At 40.3% G+C, this 16,640-nt stretch overlaps 1 protein-coding gene across 6 annotated transcripts in view; it reads right to left on the reverse strand.

The window, feature by feature from the left end:
- The window catches only part of LOC122933278 (mitogen-activated protein kinase 14), a 247,058-nt gene that overhangs the window by 19,641 nt on the left and 210,777 nt on the right, over nucleotides 1-16,640 (reverse strand). For 4 of the 6 annotated variants that reach the window (XM_044288156.1, XM_044288160.1, XM_044288157.1 and 1 more), the window contains 2 exons: nucleotides 3,534-3,612; nucleotides 2,898-3,071 (listed from right to left, as the gene is read on the reverse strand). In XM_044288156.1, the coding sequence (XP_044144091.1) occupies nucleotides 2,898-3,071; nucleotides 3,534-3,612 (253 nt within the window). Of the gene's footprint in view, nucleotides 1-2,897; nucleotides 3,072-3,533; nucleotides 3,613-10,342; nucleotides 10,423-16,640 lie in introns of all 6 variants that reach the window. The other 2 variants (XM_044288159.1, XM_044288155.1) reach the window with 1 other exon arrangement.

The raw sequence follows: 16,640 nt of genomic DNA on the forward strand, positions 1-16,640 counted from the left end.
ATTCTGAGCAGATCCTTTTCCACTCAGAATGCAAACTGATCCGGTTTTAACCGCTTGTGAGAGCCCTGAACGGATCTCACAAACGGTAAGCAAAAATGCGAGTGTGAAAGTAGACTAACGCGAGACTTGCTTAGTCTCATTCCTGTGAAGTAGTCTTTTTACAGTTCGGTTCTGCACATAAATTACTGTTTCAAAATCCGAAGCTGAACTGAGGCAAAAACACGAGTTTGGATTCTAACACAGTAAATTATGCGCAGAACTGAACTGTAACGTCACAGGCCTCAGCGTAGCTAATACATTCTATTGCAGTACAGAGCGCTAATTCAAAACCTGCTATATTTGCTCCAGCCTACCTCCCATGACATACATAATATATATATATATATATATATATATATACACATACATACACACACACACACACTCACTCACCTAAAGAATTATTAGGAACACCATACTAATACGGTGTTGGACCCCCTTTTGCCTTCAGAACTGCCTTAATTCTACGTGGCATTGATTCAACAAGGTGCTGATAGCATTCTTTAGAAATGTTGGCCCATATTGATAGGATAGCATCTTGCAGTTGATGGAGATTTGAGGGATGCACATCCAGGGCACGAAGCTCCCGTTCCACCACATCCCAAAGATGCTCTATTGGGTTGAGATCTGGTGACTGTTGGGGGCCATTTTAGTACAGTGAACTCATTGTCATGTTCAAGAAACTAATTTGAAATGATTCGAGCTTTGTGACATGGTGCATTATCCTGCTGGAAGTAGCCATCAGAGGATGGGTACATGGTGGTCATGAAGCGATGGACATGGTCAGAAGCAATGCTCAGGTAGCCCGTGGCATTTAAACGATGGCCAATTGGCAATAAGGGGCCTAAAGTGTGCCCAGAAAACATCCCCCACACTATTACACCACCACCAGCCTGCACAGTGGTAACAAGGCATGATGGATACGTGTTCTCATTCTGTTTATGCCAAATTTGGACTCTACCATTTGAATGTCTCAACAGAAATCGAGACTCATCAGACCAGGCAACATTTTTCCAGTCTTCAACAGTCCAATTTTGAGGAGCTCGTGCAAATTGTAGCCTCTTTTTCCTGTTTGTAGTGGAGATGAGTGGTACCCGGTGGGGTCTTCTGCTGTTGTAGCCCATCCGCCTCAAGGTTGTGCGTGTTGTGGCTTCACAAATGCTTTGCTGCATACCTCGGTTGTAACGAGTGGTTATTTCAGTCAACGTTGCTCTTCTATCAGCTTGAATCAGTCGTCCCATTCTCCTCTGACCTCTAGCATCAACAAGGCATTTTCGCCCACAGGACTGCCGCACACTGGATGTTTTTCCCTTTTCGCACCATTCTTTGTAAACTCTAGAAATGGTTGTGCGTGAAAATCCCAGTAACTGAGCAGATTGTGAAATACTCAGACCGGCCCGTCTGGCACCAACAACCATGCCACGCTCAAAATTGCTTAAATCACCTTTCCTTCCCATTCTGACATTCAGTTTGGAGTTCAGGAGATTGTCTTGACCAGGACCACAACCCTACATGCATTGAAACAACTGCCATGTGATTGGTTGACTAGATAATAGCATTAATGAGAAATAGAACAGGTGTTTCTAATAAATCTTTAGGTATATATATATATATATATATACACACACACACACACATACACACAGTGCCCCCAGTGTATATAATACCCCCACACACCCAGCAGCGCCAACAGATCCCTAAAAAATCCTAAAAAAAGTTTTAAAAAAATACTCCCCTTATCCACTTGCACACGGAGGAAAGCTTGCTCCACACTGGAGGCACCAGGGGCTGAACTTCCTAATGTTGTGACGTCACGACAATGGGAGCATCGGTTCCTGCCGCCTCCAGTGCGGAGCAAGTCTTCCCTCGTGTTCAAGTGGATGTGGTAAATATTTTATATCAACCCCTGAAGGGCCCTTTAATTTATAAAGTGTACCCATTTTAATAGCAGTTAGACAGGTGCACTCCTGTCTAAATGGCCGTTATAAACTGCCCCATTGATTTCAATGGGGCCCTCATTGTTGTACATGCTAGTCACCACCCATTAAAAGGAAAGGCCACATAAATAGCTCCATAGACTATTTGGTTCTGAAAACGGATGTTTTTCACTGTTATGTGAATGAGCCCAAGACCCTGAGCAGAGAGCAGCTGGAAAAGATCATTCTTACTTTTGCACACACAGCATTCTGTCGACAATGAGAACTGTGCAATGTTCTTAGATTCTTCCACAGAAGATAGCCACTTGCTGAGGTTTTTCTACAATCTGTTTATCCAGGCATCCTCAAACTGCGGCCCTCCAGATGTTGTAAAACTACAACTTCCACAATGCATTGCTGTAGGCTGATATCTGTAGGCTGTTCGGGCATGCTGGGAGTTGTAGTTTTGCAACAGCTGGAGGGCCGCAATTTGAGGATGCCTGTGTGACAACTGACCACATTTAACCGCATGCTGCGGTTTGTGTCTGGCCAATTCCTGGCTTTGTTTGCCAGATGTGAAACTAGCCTTAGCATCTAGTAAAAAAAAAAAAAAAAAAAAAAAAAAAAAAGTTTAAGTAAAGTACCAAATTTTACCAAGGCCAAACGTAGCTAAAACACGAATAGACGTTTTAAAATAAATTGCTCAAAAATAGAATCTAATTAGGAAATGTTCACAAATAGATGTACTGGTGCAACAGAAAGGGTTTGTGCACATCTATGTAGCTTGCACAGACAATATATTATAGTACACGGAGGGTCTACTGGTCTGTACATTTGATAGAGCATGATAATATTTTACATTTATTTACGAACACATGCAAAATGTAGAGAACAGAACCAGTCATTGTTAGAGATAAGATTCATCCCATTAAAAGCACTTACTTTTCCATTCTTCAATATCAAGCTCACGGCTCTCAAAGCTTTGGTCATAAGGGTCAGCTACAGGTTCATCATCTGGGTCATGATACTGGGCAAAATAGGGGTGGGCTAAAGCTTCTGTTGCAGTAATCCTCTTGTCTGTATCCAGAACAAGCATTTTCTCAAGTAGGTCTACAGCTGAAAAGAAAGTGTGGGAAGAAAATGTGTTGAGTTAACTCTAGAAGCCGTCATAAAGCTGATGTTAAAGTGGTATTCAAGTTGTTACAAGTTATTCCCTATTCACAGGATAGGGGATATCAGATCGGTGGAACCTACCGCTAGGATCCCCATCAATCAGGAGAATGGGGGCCCTGTACCATCTGGAGTCCCCTGAAATTAACATAGCTGCCGCTCCATTCATGGTGATGGGAATTCCTGAGATAGTCGGAACTCCATTAGGAATGAATGGAGCAGCCACGAGCACGTGTGGCTGCAGGGGATACAGGGTCCCGATTCTTGTGATCGTAGGGGGTCCTAGTGGTTCTACCGATCTGATATTGATCCACTATCCTGTGGTTACAACAACCAGAACACCCCTTTGAGTTACTGACAGTAGAAATATGACCCTTGTAATTAATATAATCTAACATCTTCACAAACCTTGAGGGTTGGCTCCTAAAAAAACATCTTCAAAATTCATCTTTGGCATGTATGGCAACGACTGGATGTAATTCCGGGCCTGTCACAAAAAAAGCCACATAAGAGCAAAACAGAGTTCAATTAAAAGAACATTTGAAAGTAGAAATTAGTTAGTCAGGTCCATAAATATTGGGACAGTGACAAAATTCTAACATTTTTGGCTCTATACACCACCACAATGGATTTGAAATGAAAACAAACAAAAGGTGCTTTAACTGCAGACTGTCAGCTTTACGGTAATCTGAGGGTATTTACATCCAAATCAGGTGAACGGTGTAGGAATTACAACAGTTTGCATATGTGCCTCCCACTTGTTAAGGGACCGAAAATAATGGGACAGATTTGCCATGGAAACTTTCCGCAGCAACTGACAACTTTGCTTCCAATACAGAGCTGATGATGACAGATATGAATAAAGTTAATCTATCATTAAGGTCTGGGGTTAAAAGGAACGGATATGCAAGTTAAATTGTCCACAGTACCTTACTTATGCGACTATGGAGATTTGGAATTAGTAATGCAACAGTGTTCTAACTGGTAAATGTGCGAAAAATCTTCTTCCTGTCGAGGCAAGGTTTCCTGCCAGCCCGGTGCCTCCAGCATCTTGACCAAATGAGCCTGCAGGGGATTGGTAGGAAAACCTTGACTCAGAGAAGTTAGGCTAGGGCTACATGTGCCGCGTGACTACTTGTCACAGAAAAGTCGCACAACATTTTTTGTAATGATAGTGAATGGTGATTCACTGTGACGAGGCGCAAAAAATCCATTCAAGTTGTATTTTTGTGCTACTGTTGCGTTGCAGTGGCATGTTGCAGTGCAACACTCTTGACCATCATTACAAAAAATGTTTTGCAGCACATGTTGCAGTGCAGTTATATCCTTTTGTACAGTTGTACACTTTTTGTTGCCGTATAGCCCTAGCCTAAAACACTGGCCTCCTTGACTTGAACATTTCGATACGGCTGGAAGATTAAAAGTGCATTTTCAGACATTTACTAGTTAGAACACCTCAAGCCCCCATGAATAAGGTACTGTAAGCGTGTAAAACTGCATATCCGAGACAACGGGTCTCTAAGGAATTAAAGACTGGATTGAGATGTTTTTAGAGGGATGTGAAAAATATTTCAGGAAATTAGGAGAAGTAGGACATCTAGCTAAAAATGGTTCCAGAGGAAATACAGCAGGCATATGGGGGAAGGGGGGGATTTCCAGGCTCGGATAAACCCCTTTAAACACCTAGGGCCCCGGTACTAGTGCAGGGTCCTTACTAATATTCCAAACTAATGGGGTTATTTATCAAACTGGTGTAAAGTAGAACTGGCTCAGTTGCCCATAGAAACCAGATTCCACCTTTTATTTTGGACAACTCCTTTGGAAAATGAAAGGTGGATTCTGGTTGCTATGGGCAACTAAGCCAGTTCAGTTTGATGAGAGATGTACATTTATCACCCAAGGGAGTTACATAAAACAAAAAAAAATGTGACAGTGATATTAGTAGAGCCCAATGGTTAATTTGCTGGAAACAAGTAATGTTTTAGTACAATTTGTGAATTTAGGCAATTCTATAGTTACCCAAAATTATATGTTAGCATTAGTGTATGTTATTGATCCTTTACAGGTCAACATAAACAACAACCTAAAGAAGGAAATTATGATATACTGGATACAGATAATTTGAATATAAACCACAATGGCATACCAATGGGGTTCAAGGTACCCTTCAGTTGGAGGACATGGACCACTCTTGGGGTCAGCAGCAAAGGCTTAAAGTTATAATTCAACATCAAGAAAAACCCTTTGCCAAACATGCAGAGAACTGGGTTTACCAGTGAAATTGAACATAAATTTAAACCTGGAAACAGCCCCATATAATGATATAGGAACATACCAGTTGCTCTTTATTAAAAGGTGAAGGGAAACATTAAAAGAATGTTAGATGGCTGTTAATCTCAAGTGATAACCAGCATGAGTTTACCAAGGACTGAAGTTGTCAGACTAAGGCCTCCTTCACATGACTGTATGGCTTTTTCCATATGTTGCAATCCGCAAAAAATACGGATGACATCCGTGTACATTACGTTTTTTGCAGAAAGGAACATCTGGCCCCTAATAGAACAGTACTATGCTTTTCCGTTATGCAGACAATAAAAGGACATGTTCTATGTTTGAACTGAAATACGGAAACGGAAGTCCGTTTTTTGTGGATCCATTGAAATGAATGGTTCCGTATACAGAACGCAATGGATCAGGTCCGAGTGCCTTCAGTGAAACTCGCACCATTTTGCAAGCAAATTCAGTCAGTTTTGTTTGCGATTGCGAAAGAGGCCTAACAAACAGTTTTTATTAGGACTTGAGTAGAAGCCTGGACAAAGGCTTTGGATGTAGTGTTCTTGAATTTTGCAAAGGCATTTGATACTGTCCCTCATAGGTAAAATAAGGTCTATGGGGGCAGGGGTTATTTATTGAGAACAAGGTTTTATATGCCATTCTTAATAAAGCCCCTGCACTGGAGGTGGATCGCTGAAATTATGAAGAGGCGCCGATGTCTACATACTGGCTCCTAGCTGTCTTACATTTAGACAATTTTCTATGCGTAAAAAATGAGGAATGAGACGTCCCCTTCCCCTTTTATGCCTGGCAGATTGTGGCGCAATCTGGGTAATCGCAGATTGCGGCGCCACTAACCAACTACTTACCAAGGATGGAATTAATAGCATTGTTTCTATTTTTGCAGAGGACACCAAGCTATATAGTACTGTGCAGTCTATAGAAGATGTCCATAAACTACAGGCCGACTTGGACACTGTTTGGACATAAACTTGGCAAATGAGGTTCAATGTGGATAAATGTAAAGTTATGCATCTGGGGACTAATAATCTACCTGCATCATATGTCATAGGGCAAGTAACAAAGGAGAGACGGGGGGGGGAAGTTATGGGAAAGTTTAAAATAATTACATTTATTTAGTTTTGGGAAGAGACATCTAAGGGAGGACATGATTAACCTATACAAATGGGCCCTCAATATATGGTGAAAAACTGTTCCATGTAAAATGCCCTCAAAAGACAAGAGGGCACTGCCTCCTTTTGGAGAAAAAAAAAGCTTATACGCCAGAGGAGTCAAAGCTTACTGTAAGAACTGTAAATCTGTGGAACGGTCTACCTGAGGACATGGTCACAACAGGAACAACAGGAAGAGTGGACTTTTTTTTTCCTTTTGAATTCTTAAAAGTAAATAACATCAATGCTTATGCAAATGAGTAGAAATCTGAGCCTCACTCCCCTTTTCTAAAGTTCACATCCCCAAATATCCCTTGATTGGACTTATGCCTTTTTTCAACCGTTTTAACTATGTAAACATGTTGTGTTAATAAAAAGAGCCCCTCCAACTGTACTAGCAAGGAGAAAGTGGAAAAAAATAAAAATAAAAATCTTGACAACTTTGGTTCTGTGTTCAAAGAAAATGTCACCTAAAGAGATGCAAGCCCTTTGCCCACAGTTGAGGAAAGTTTGACAGCCTTTGGAAAGGTTACATATTTTTCAACACTAGATCGTTTCAGTGGATACAGGCAAGATTCAGTGAAAGAACAAGATCAACAAAAGACGACATTCATTAGTCCAATGGGGTGTTGGCATGGGCACCCCTAAGATCAGCTGTTTGAAGAGGCTGCCGCGTTGGTGCAAGCTTTTCTTCCTCTTTGGCATTTACTTTCACACGGTTTAGCTTCTAGTGGTGGTGAAATGTAATTACAGCTTCCTGTCCCCTAATGGGAGAAGGGGTTATTACACTGCATATTTTGGGAAAAGCAAATGTTCTTGTCGTGTCGTGATTTGGAACAAACAATTTTTTTGACCCTGTGTAAACGTCTTTGTACTAATTTGTCTATAATAGAACACTGTCGTAACCCCCCCCCAAAAAAAAAAAAAAAACAGACAACCTTGAAAATAGTATGCATGATTAAACATGATATTTTCGGACTATAACATGCACTTATTTGGTTTACTAACCAAAATACGAACACTATGCTGTAAATTTGGTCAATGGCTAGACACTTGTCTGGCTGCAGTACTCAAACTATTGGTTGGTTTACTATACAGTACGAATAAAATTTGGCTACATGTTCTTGCAAATTGTTGCATCTTAAGCTATGCTGCTGTCTGGTAGGCCATTCCCCTTGTAGAGCTGGAAGACCTAAAGAGTACGGCTGTAATACAGTCAGGTTGCAGCCGTGCTGCGGTCAAGAACCGCGTGGTCAATTTGCCGCAGCTGTATAATCATTTAACTAATGAAGACCGCACAGTCTTCATTGTTATTGGCCGTGCGGTATTGAAGGTTCTGCAAAGCAACTAACAATGAAGACCGACTATACAGTCCGGTCTTAATTAGTCAAATGAAAGGAAACTGCGGCTAATTGTTTGTGCAGCTCTTGACCGCAGCACAGCCGCAACCTGACTGGATCACGGCCGCTCCGTGTGGCCATCCCCAAACAGGCGAGCTAGGTGCAGGGCATGATGCTTTTATTAACTTCATAAATAGGTTTAAAAGAAAGATTTGTCCCAATAGGTTGAATAATACAAATAAACAAAAACAAAATTAAAAGATGGCAAAATTTCATTACTGGTCTCATTGTGTTTTCCTTCAATGAACCCAGTAGTGCTTGCCCCGATGCTATAGGTAGAGTGACGTAGCTAGAAATGACTGGGCCCCACAGCATATTTTGGAATGGGGCCCCCGCCCCCCAGTAATTTCTTCGCAACCCCTTCCTTTTAGGCCGCCCCCATTCCTGTGGCTAGTAAAGATCGCTCTGTCAGACCAGGCCCGGCAACTGTTCCATCAGTTTTCTACACTGTCTATATTGTCACTGTATATAATTTCATTGTGTAATACTGTTATGGGGGCCCTGACAAAATCTTTAGTCCTCCTCCTCCTGGATGGGCCCCTTCTGGGTCAGTGGCCCCAAAGCAGCAGCTTCCCCTGTAGCTATGCCCCTGTATAGGTAACTATCAATTATTATCTTTTTTCCATTTTATCAAAAGAGGTTTTTGGACAATAAAATCCATTATCTGTCAACAGTTACTATTGTCCTGAGTTTTGGTGTAGATCTGGTTACTATAGAACATGAGCTACGCATTCCTACATATAAAGAACCACATTTTTTGGGCCTGATGCAAACACCAGCAGGAATGCAATAGATTGATACTGTAATGTCTTTTGGGCCAGGAAGCAATTTAAATATACAGGAAAGATACTGGCAAGGTTAGTACAATTTAGCTTCTTGTCTTATTTTAAAGGAACCGCCTGGTTAAAAAAAAAAAAAGGGCAACAGTACGAAATACTACAACCTAATAAGAGCAGCAGTGCTGAAACCTGTGATTGGCTGCAGCAGTTATGCATGCTGATGTGACCTCTTTACTGCAGCCAGGTAAACAAAGCCCAGTGGAGATAACGAGAGTGGCAATATTGCTGCTTTTATTATTTTATGTTATTTCCCACAGTTGCCCAGTTGGACAACTGCTTTAAACTTTTTTTTTTTCAATTATAGGGAAATTATATAACACTACTGACATCTACTGGAATACCACAGACAATACTAAAGTCCAAGTTTTTACATTTCTTTTTTTTTTATGTACCATGACATGTTAAGAGGATTTTAGTATACTCAAAGGAAATCTGTCATCAGGATAATCGCTATTAAAGTAAATCCATAGCCTGATAGTACCTTATTTCCAGATGTGCCTTTGTTTCAGCAATAGATGTTTTCTATCTTCTGAAAATCCAGTTTATTTGGTATGGAAATGAGCCAATAAGGTGCCCAGAGGGGCGTCATTCTTGCAGGAAGGAGCCTAGGCACGCCTCCTGCTAGTGCCCAAACCCGCCCTCATGCTGGGAGCAGGGAAAAGGGGGGCAGAGTTATGGCTTCAATGTGATGTAGGAGGGGTGGGATAAACACATTGTGGCAGGAGGTGTGCCTGGGCTCCTTAATGGCTCATTTGCATACCAAATAAATTGGATTTTCAGAGGATAAAAACATCTATTGCTGGAACAAAGGCACATCTGGAAATAAGGTACTAAGTGCTATCAGGCTATGGCTTTACTTCAATAGCGATTGTTCTGGTGACAGATTTCCTTTAAAGAGGACCTTTCAACTTGGATAAGCTAGTCGAACTGAGTATGCTGCCATATAGAGCGGCGCCCGGGGATCTCACTGCACTTACTATTATCCCCGGGCGCCGCTCCGTTCTCCCGTTATAGGCTCCAGTACCTTTGCTCCTTAAGTTATAGTAGGCGGGTCTTCCCTTGTCCTGTGGGCGTCTCCTTCTCCTAGGCTGCAGCGCTGGCCAATCGCAGCGCACAGCTCACAGCCTGGGAGAAAAAAACCTCCCAGGCTGTGAGCTGTGCACTGCGATTGGCCAGCGCTGCAGCCTAGGAGAAGGAGACGCCCACAGGACAAGGGAAGACCCGCCTACTATAACTTAAGAAGCAAAGGTACCGGCGCCCGGGGATCTCACTGCACTTACTATTATCCCCGGGCGCCAATACCTTTGCTTCTTAAGTTATAGTAGGCGGGTCTTCCCTTGCTCTATATGGCAGCATACTCAGTTCACATAGCTTATACAAGTGAAAGGTCCTCTTTAAACACATTGTAAACATAAAACATACACATCCATAGCAATGCATAGTGTAGGTTATCATAAGAAATTGACTATATTAAGGAACTCTTGCTTTGCTATCAGACTGCAAGGTGGCTGCCCCAATCCTTGCCCTCTCACCTCATGGCTAGGCATCCTGTTAATGAGATAAATGGGGGGAGTTCCAGTCAGTCGCATAATCTGCTGTAGCTGATTAATATCTTAGGAGCCTTGTCAAGGGCTTTATAAGCGGAACACAGTGCACTGATATTAAGAATGCAACAACATTTTTCCACACTCTAGTTCTCTCAATAGCTCATAACTTGCAAAATATAATCCAACACACCATGCACACAGTGAGGTCTGATGTTTACATTAGCCATGCTAAAGTATCAGGTTACAAATGTTCCAAGGTGAAAAAGCCATTGTCACATACATACAGGTGAAACTCGAAAAATTTGAATATCGTGCAAAGTTCATTTATTTCAGTAATGCAACTTAAAAAGGGAAACTTATATATGAGGTAGACTCATTACATGCAAAGCGAGATATTACAAGCCTTTATTTGTTAGAATTTGGATGATTATGGCTTACAGTTTATGAAACCCCAAAGTCACAATTTTGAGGTACCCTTTGCTCAGGGGGTATGGATTAATTAGCTGACTAGAGTGTGATACTTTGAGCCTAGAATATTGAACCTTTTCACTAAATTCTAATTTTATGCTGCATTAATGTAATTCCTTGTAATTTGCATTACTGAAATAAATGAACTTTGCACAATATTCTAATGTTTAGAGTTTCACCTGTAGTCGGTTTTGATGGTAATCACACATTTCCTTTCTTTATATGCAATGCTGGGACACAGCAAACTACCTAAAGGGGATGTTCAAGAATGGGGTGAAGGGAAGGGGGGGGGAAGCTTACATACTTGCTTCCTGGCAAGAGTTAAAAAGGGCTCAGAATGGTGCACATTAGGCCTGAAACGATTACTCGATTGAATCGAGTAATTCAACACAAAAAAATCCTCAATGCAAATTTTTTGCATCAAAGATTTGTTTGTGTCATGTGACCACGGAGGGGGATGTAAATGCGCACTATGACCCGACTCTGCCCGACATCAGGACGACAATTCAGACACGTGTCAAATCAGACCCGCGGTTTCTGGCTTTTACCTGCGGTTGTGGCGGGTGACGGCGGTGCCATTGGGTCCCCACGGGGCTGCAGGGGGGACCCGATGGCATGGAAGGCTGCGCGATGCCTTCCTGAGGCATCACTGTTGCCTTCCTGTGACGTGCCTGTGAGATCCAGCCCCCTGGATCTCACAGGCCAGAAGCTGTATGAGTAATACACACTGTATTACTCATACAGCCAATGCATTCCAATACAGAAGTATTGCAATGCATTGTAAAGGGATTAGACCCCCAAAAGTTCAAGTCCCAAAATGGGACAAAAAATAAAGTGAAAAAAAAGTTTTCCCACAAAAAATTAAGTTTCAAGTAAAAATACATAAAAACGTCATTTTCCTCAAATAAAGTAAAAAAAAAAAAGTATACATATTAGGTATCGCCACGTATTGACCGGCTCTATAAACATATCACATGACCTAACCCCTCAGATGAACACCGTAAACAATATAAAATAAAAACTGTGCTAAAGAAACAATTTTTTTTGTCACCTTAAATCACAAAAAGTACAACAGCAAGCGATCAAAAAGGCGTTTGCCCACCAAAATAGTACCAATATAACAGTCACCTCATCCTGCAAAAAATGAGCCCCTACCTGAGACAATCGCCCAAAAAATAAAAATAAACTATGGCTCAGAATATGGAGACACTAAAACATCATTTTTTTGTTTTAAAACTTACATAAATAAAAAAAGTATACATATTAAGTATCACCACGTCCGTATCAAAAGGCTCTATAAAAATATCACCTGACCTAACCCCTCAGATAAACACCATAAAAAATAAAAACTGCTAAATAAACAATTTTTTGTCACCTTACATCACAAAAAGTGTAATAGCAAGCGATCAAAAAGTCATATGCACCCCAAAATAGTGCCAGTCATCTCATCCCGCAAAAAATTTGACCCTACCTAAGAAACGCCCAAAAACTGAAAAAACTATGGCTCTCAGAATATGGAGACACTAAAACATGAAATTTGGTTTGTTTAAAAAGTGATATTATGGTGTAAAACTTACATAAATATAAAAAAGTATACATATTAGGTATCACAGCGTCCGTAATAACTTGCTCTATAAAAATATCACATGACCCAACCCCTCAGGTGAATACCGTAAAAAAATTAAAATAAAAACTGTGTAAAAAAAGCAATTTTTTGTCACCTTACATCACAAAAAGTGTAAAAGCAAGCGATCAAAAATTCACACGCACCCCAAATAGTGCCAATAAAACAGTCATCTCATCCCACAAAAATCATACCCTACCCAAGGTAATCGCCCAAAAACTGAAAAAATTATGGCTCTCAGACTATGGAAACACTAAAACATGTTTTTTTTTGTTTCAAAAAAGAAATCATTGTGTAAAACTTACATTATATATATATATATATATATATATATATATATATATATATATATATACACACACCACATGATCTAAAAAACTGTGCCAAAACAGCTATTTCTTGTTACCTTGCCTCACAAAAAGTGTAATATAGAGCAACCAAAAATCATATGTACCCTAAACTAGTACCAACAAAACTTCCAACCAATCCCATTGTTTCTCTAGGGATGCATCAGGGGGGATTAAAATGGGACATGGTGTAAAAAAACACAAAAAAAACAGGCCAGCAAAATCTGCCTTCCAAAAACCGTATGGCATTCCTTTCCTTCTGCGCCCTGCCGTGTGCCCGTACAGCGGTTTATGACCACATATGGGGTGTTTCTGTAACTACAGAATCCGGGCAATAAATATTGAGTTTTGTTTGGCTGTCAACCCTTGCTTTGTAAGAGTAGAAAAAAAAATAATAAAATTGTATCTCTATTTTCCATTAATTCTTGTGGAACACCTAAAGGCTAACAAAGTTTGTAAAATCAGTTTTGAATACCTTGAGGGGTGTCGTTTCTAGAACGGGGTCATTTTTGGGTGGTTTCAATTATCTAAGCTTCAGACTTTGTATGTGACTTCAGACTTTAACTGGTCCCTAAAATCTCTGAACTGGTTTTTGAAAATTTCAAGATTTGCTTCTAAACTTCTAAGCCTTGTAGCATCTCCAAAAAATAAAATATCATTCCCAAAATGATCCAAACATGAAGTAGACATATGGGGAATGTAAAGTAATAATTATTTTTGGAGGTATTACTATGTATTATAGAAGTAGAGAAATTGAAAACTTTTTACACATTTGTGGTAAATTAGCATTTTTTTTTATAAATAAAAATATTTTTTTTTACTTAATTTTACCAGTGTCATGAAGTACAATATGTGACAAAAAAACAAAAACAATCTCAGAATGGCCTGGATAAGTCAAAGCATTTTAAAGTTATCACCACTTAAAGTGACACTGGTCAGATTTGCAAAAAATGGCCTGGTCCTTAAGGTTAAATAAGGCCGTGTCCTAAAGGGGTTAAAGAATTTTTTATTTTTTTTTTCTTGCAGGACAGCGGAATTCTGGTTTTAAAGGAGTTATACTGGTAAAGATAATGATGGCCTATCATCAAGAACCCGAGTTCCAAAACCCCTGCGGATTAGAAGTTTCAGGGAGCTGCTACTCTCCAAGCACAGCGCCATATATTGTATAGAAGCTGTGCTTGGGATTGACTTGAATGAGGCTCTGCTACAGTTCAGGGAAAGTGATCGATGTATGGCTTAGGAAGAGGCCAAGGTGCTCATGGAGTGCCTGGCCTCTTCTAACAGCTGGTTGACGAGAGTCCCAGGTGTCATTGGATAGGTCATCAATACCTTTTCCTGGCTAACCCCTTTAAATATTTAATTTATTTTTATTTAGAGAACAGGAAGTCATACAATGTTCTAATACACTTGTGCATTTCAATAAATTCATCGATTATTTAAGGAGGTTTTCTGAGATTTTAATACTGATGACCTGTCCTCTGGATAGGTCCTCAGTTTCTGATTGATAGGGGTCCGACAGGATCCCACCGATCAGCTGTTCGAGAAGGCAGCGGTGCTCGCAGTAGCTTTTCCTAGCCAGTGACAACACATTCATCGGTCACGTTGTACAATGTATGGCACTGTGCTTGGTAAGCACGGAGAAGGCTGCAGCGCTCACAGAAGCACTAATGCCTTCTTAAACAGTTGATCAGTAGGGGGCCCAGGTGTCAGTTGACCACTGATCAGATGCTTATGACCTATCCAGAGGATAGCAAATGAAGAGAGGTAGTGGCAGCATCTCCAGTGAATCCTTTATTGGACAGACTTTACAGAAAGTGTGCCATAAAATTAAGCAGCAACGTTTCGGCTGTATCCCAGCCTTTGTCAGACTGCTGAGGATCTGCGGTCGTGGCTCGGCTGTTGCATTACCGGGGTGGCCATTTTCGTCTGTGGGTGCTGCTCTACAAAAACTTCTGTTTACTATCCAGTGGATAGGTCATAATTATTAAAATGTCAGAAAACACTAGTAAGTTATTTCAGTAATACAATTCAAAAAATGAAATTCATTATATAGATTCATTACACATACAGCTATCTATTTCAAGCGTTTATTTCTTTTAACGTTGATTATGGCTTACAGCTGTAAATCTAGTTAGAAATTATTGGGGACAATCATGGGGAAGACTGCTGACTTAACAGTTTAAAAAATAAAAATAAAAAAAAAGTAATTCACACCCTCGACAAGGACAGTCAGGCACAAAAGGTCCTTGCTAAAGAAGCTTGTGCTGTATCCAAGCATATTAATAGAAAGTTGAGTGGATGGATAGTGCGGTAGAAAAAGGTGCACAAGTAGCAGGGATAACCACAGCCTTAAAATGATTGTCAAAAAAAGGCCATTGAAGAATTTTGGGGAAAATAACAAGGAATGGACTGAGCACTGTGCTTCAAGAGCCACCACATACACACAGACGTAACCAGGACATGGGCTTCAACTGTCACGTTCTTCATGTCAAACCACTCATGACCTAGAGACAACGTCAGTAGTGTCTTACCTGGGCTAAGAAGAAAAAGGACTGGCCAGTTGCTCACTGGTCCAAAGTCCGGTTTTCAGATGAAAGTACATTTTGCATTTCATTTGGAAATCAAGGTCCCAAGAGCAGAGAGGCACATAATCCTAGTTGGTTAAGGTCCAGTGGGAAGTTTCCAGTCAGTGATGGTTTTGAGGAGCCATGTCGTCTGTTGGTGTTAATCCACTGTGTTAAATCAGGTGCAAAATCAGCGCAGCCATCTACCAGGAAATTTTAGAGCACTTCATGCTTCTGTCTTGCTGATAAGCTTTATAGAGACATTGATTTCAAATTTTTTTTTTTTAACATGACTTAGCACCTGCGAACACTGCCAAAAGTATCAACACCTTGTTTAATAACCACATTATCATTGTGCTTGATTGGCCAGCAAATTCGCCTGACTAAACACCATACAGAATCTATGGCGTATTGTGAAAAGGAAGATGAGAGACACCAGAACACCAGATCCAACAATGCAGACAAGATGAAGGCTGCTAGCAAAGCAACCTGGGCTTCCATAACACCTCAGCAGTGCCACAGGCTGACAGCCTCCATGCCACATCACACTGATGCAGTAATTCATGCAAAAGGAGTTTGGACAAGTATTGAGTGCATATACTGTACATACTTTTCAGTACATTTATGTATTAACACCTTAACCACTTCACATATGGGGCCCTTCCTGACATAGCCTAATTGTGAAAATCTGACATGTGTCACGTTAATAACTTTGGGACACTTTTACTTATCCAAGCCATTCTGAGATTGTTTTCTAGTGACACATTGTACTTCATGGCAGTGGTAAATTTGAGTCAATATATTTCACCTTTATTTATAAAATAATCCAAAATCTACCAATTTTTTTTTTTTTATTCGCAATTTTAAAATTTCAATTTCTCTGCTTTAAAAACAGAAAGTGATACCTCCTAAAATAAATATTTATTACTTAACATCCCCATATCTCTACTTTATGTTGGCATCATTTTGGAAATGTAATTTTATTTTTTTAGAACGTTAGAAGGCTTAGAATATTAGAAGCAATTCTTTAACCACTTTAACCCCGCTAGCTAAAACCCCCTTAATGACCAGGCCACTTTTTACACTTCTGCACTACACTACTTTCACCGTTTATTGCTCGGTCATGCAACTTACCACCCAAATGAATTTTACCTTGTTTTCTTCTCACTAATAGAGCTTTCATTTGGTGGTATTTCATTGCTCCTGACAATTTTACTTTTTTGGTTATTAATCGAAATTTAACGATTTTTTTGCAAAAAATGACATTTTTCACTTTCAGC

This window comes from Bufo gargarizans, chromosome 3 (genome assembly GCF_014858855.1).
Source record: "Bufo gargarizans isolate SCDJY-AF-19 chromosome 3, ASM1485885v1, whole genome shotgun sequence".
In the NCBI taxonomy this organism is placed as follows: Eukaryota; Metazoa; Chordata; class Amphibia; order Anura; family Bufonidae; genus Bufo; species Bufo gargarizans.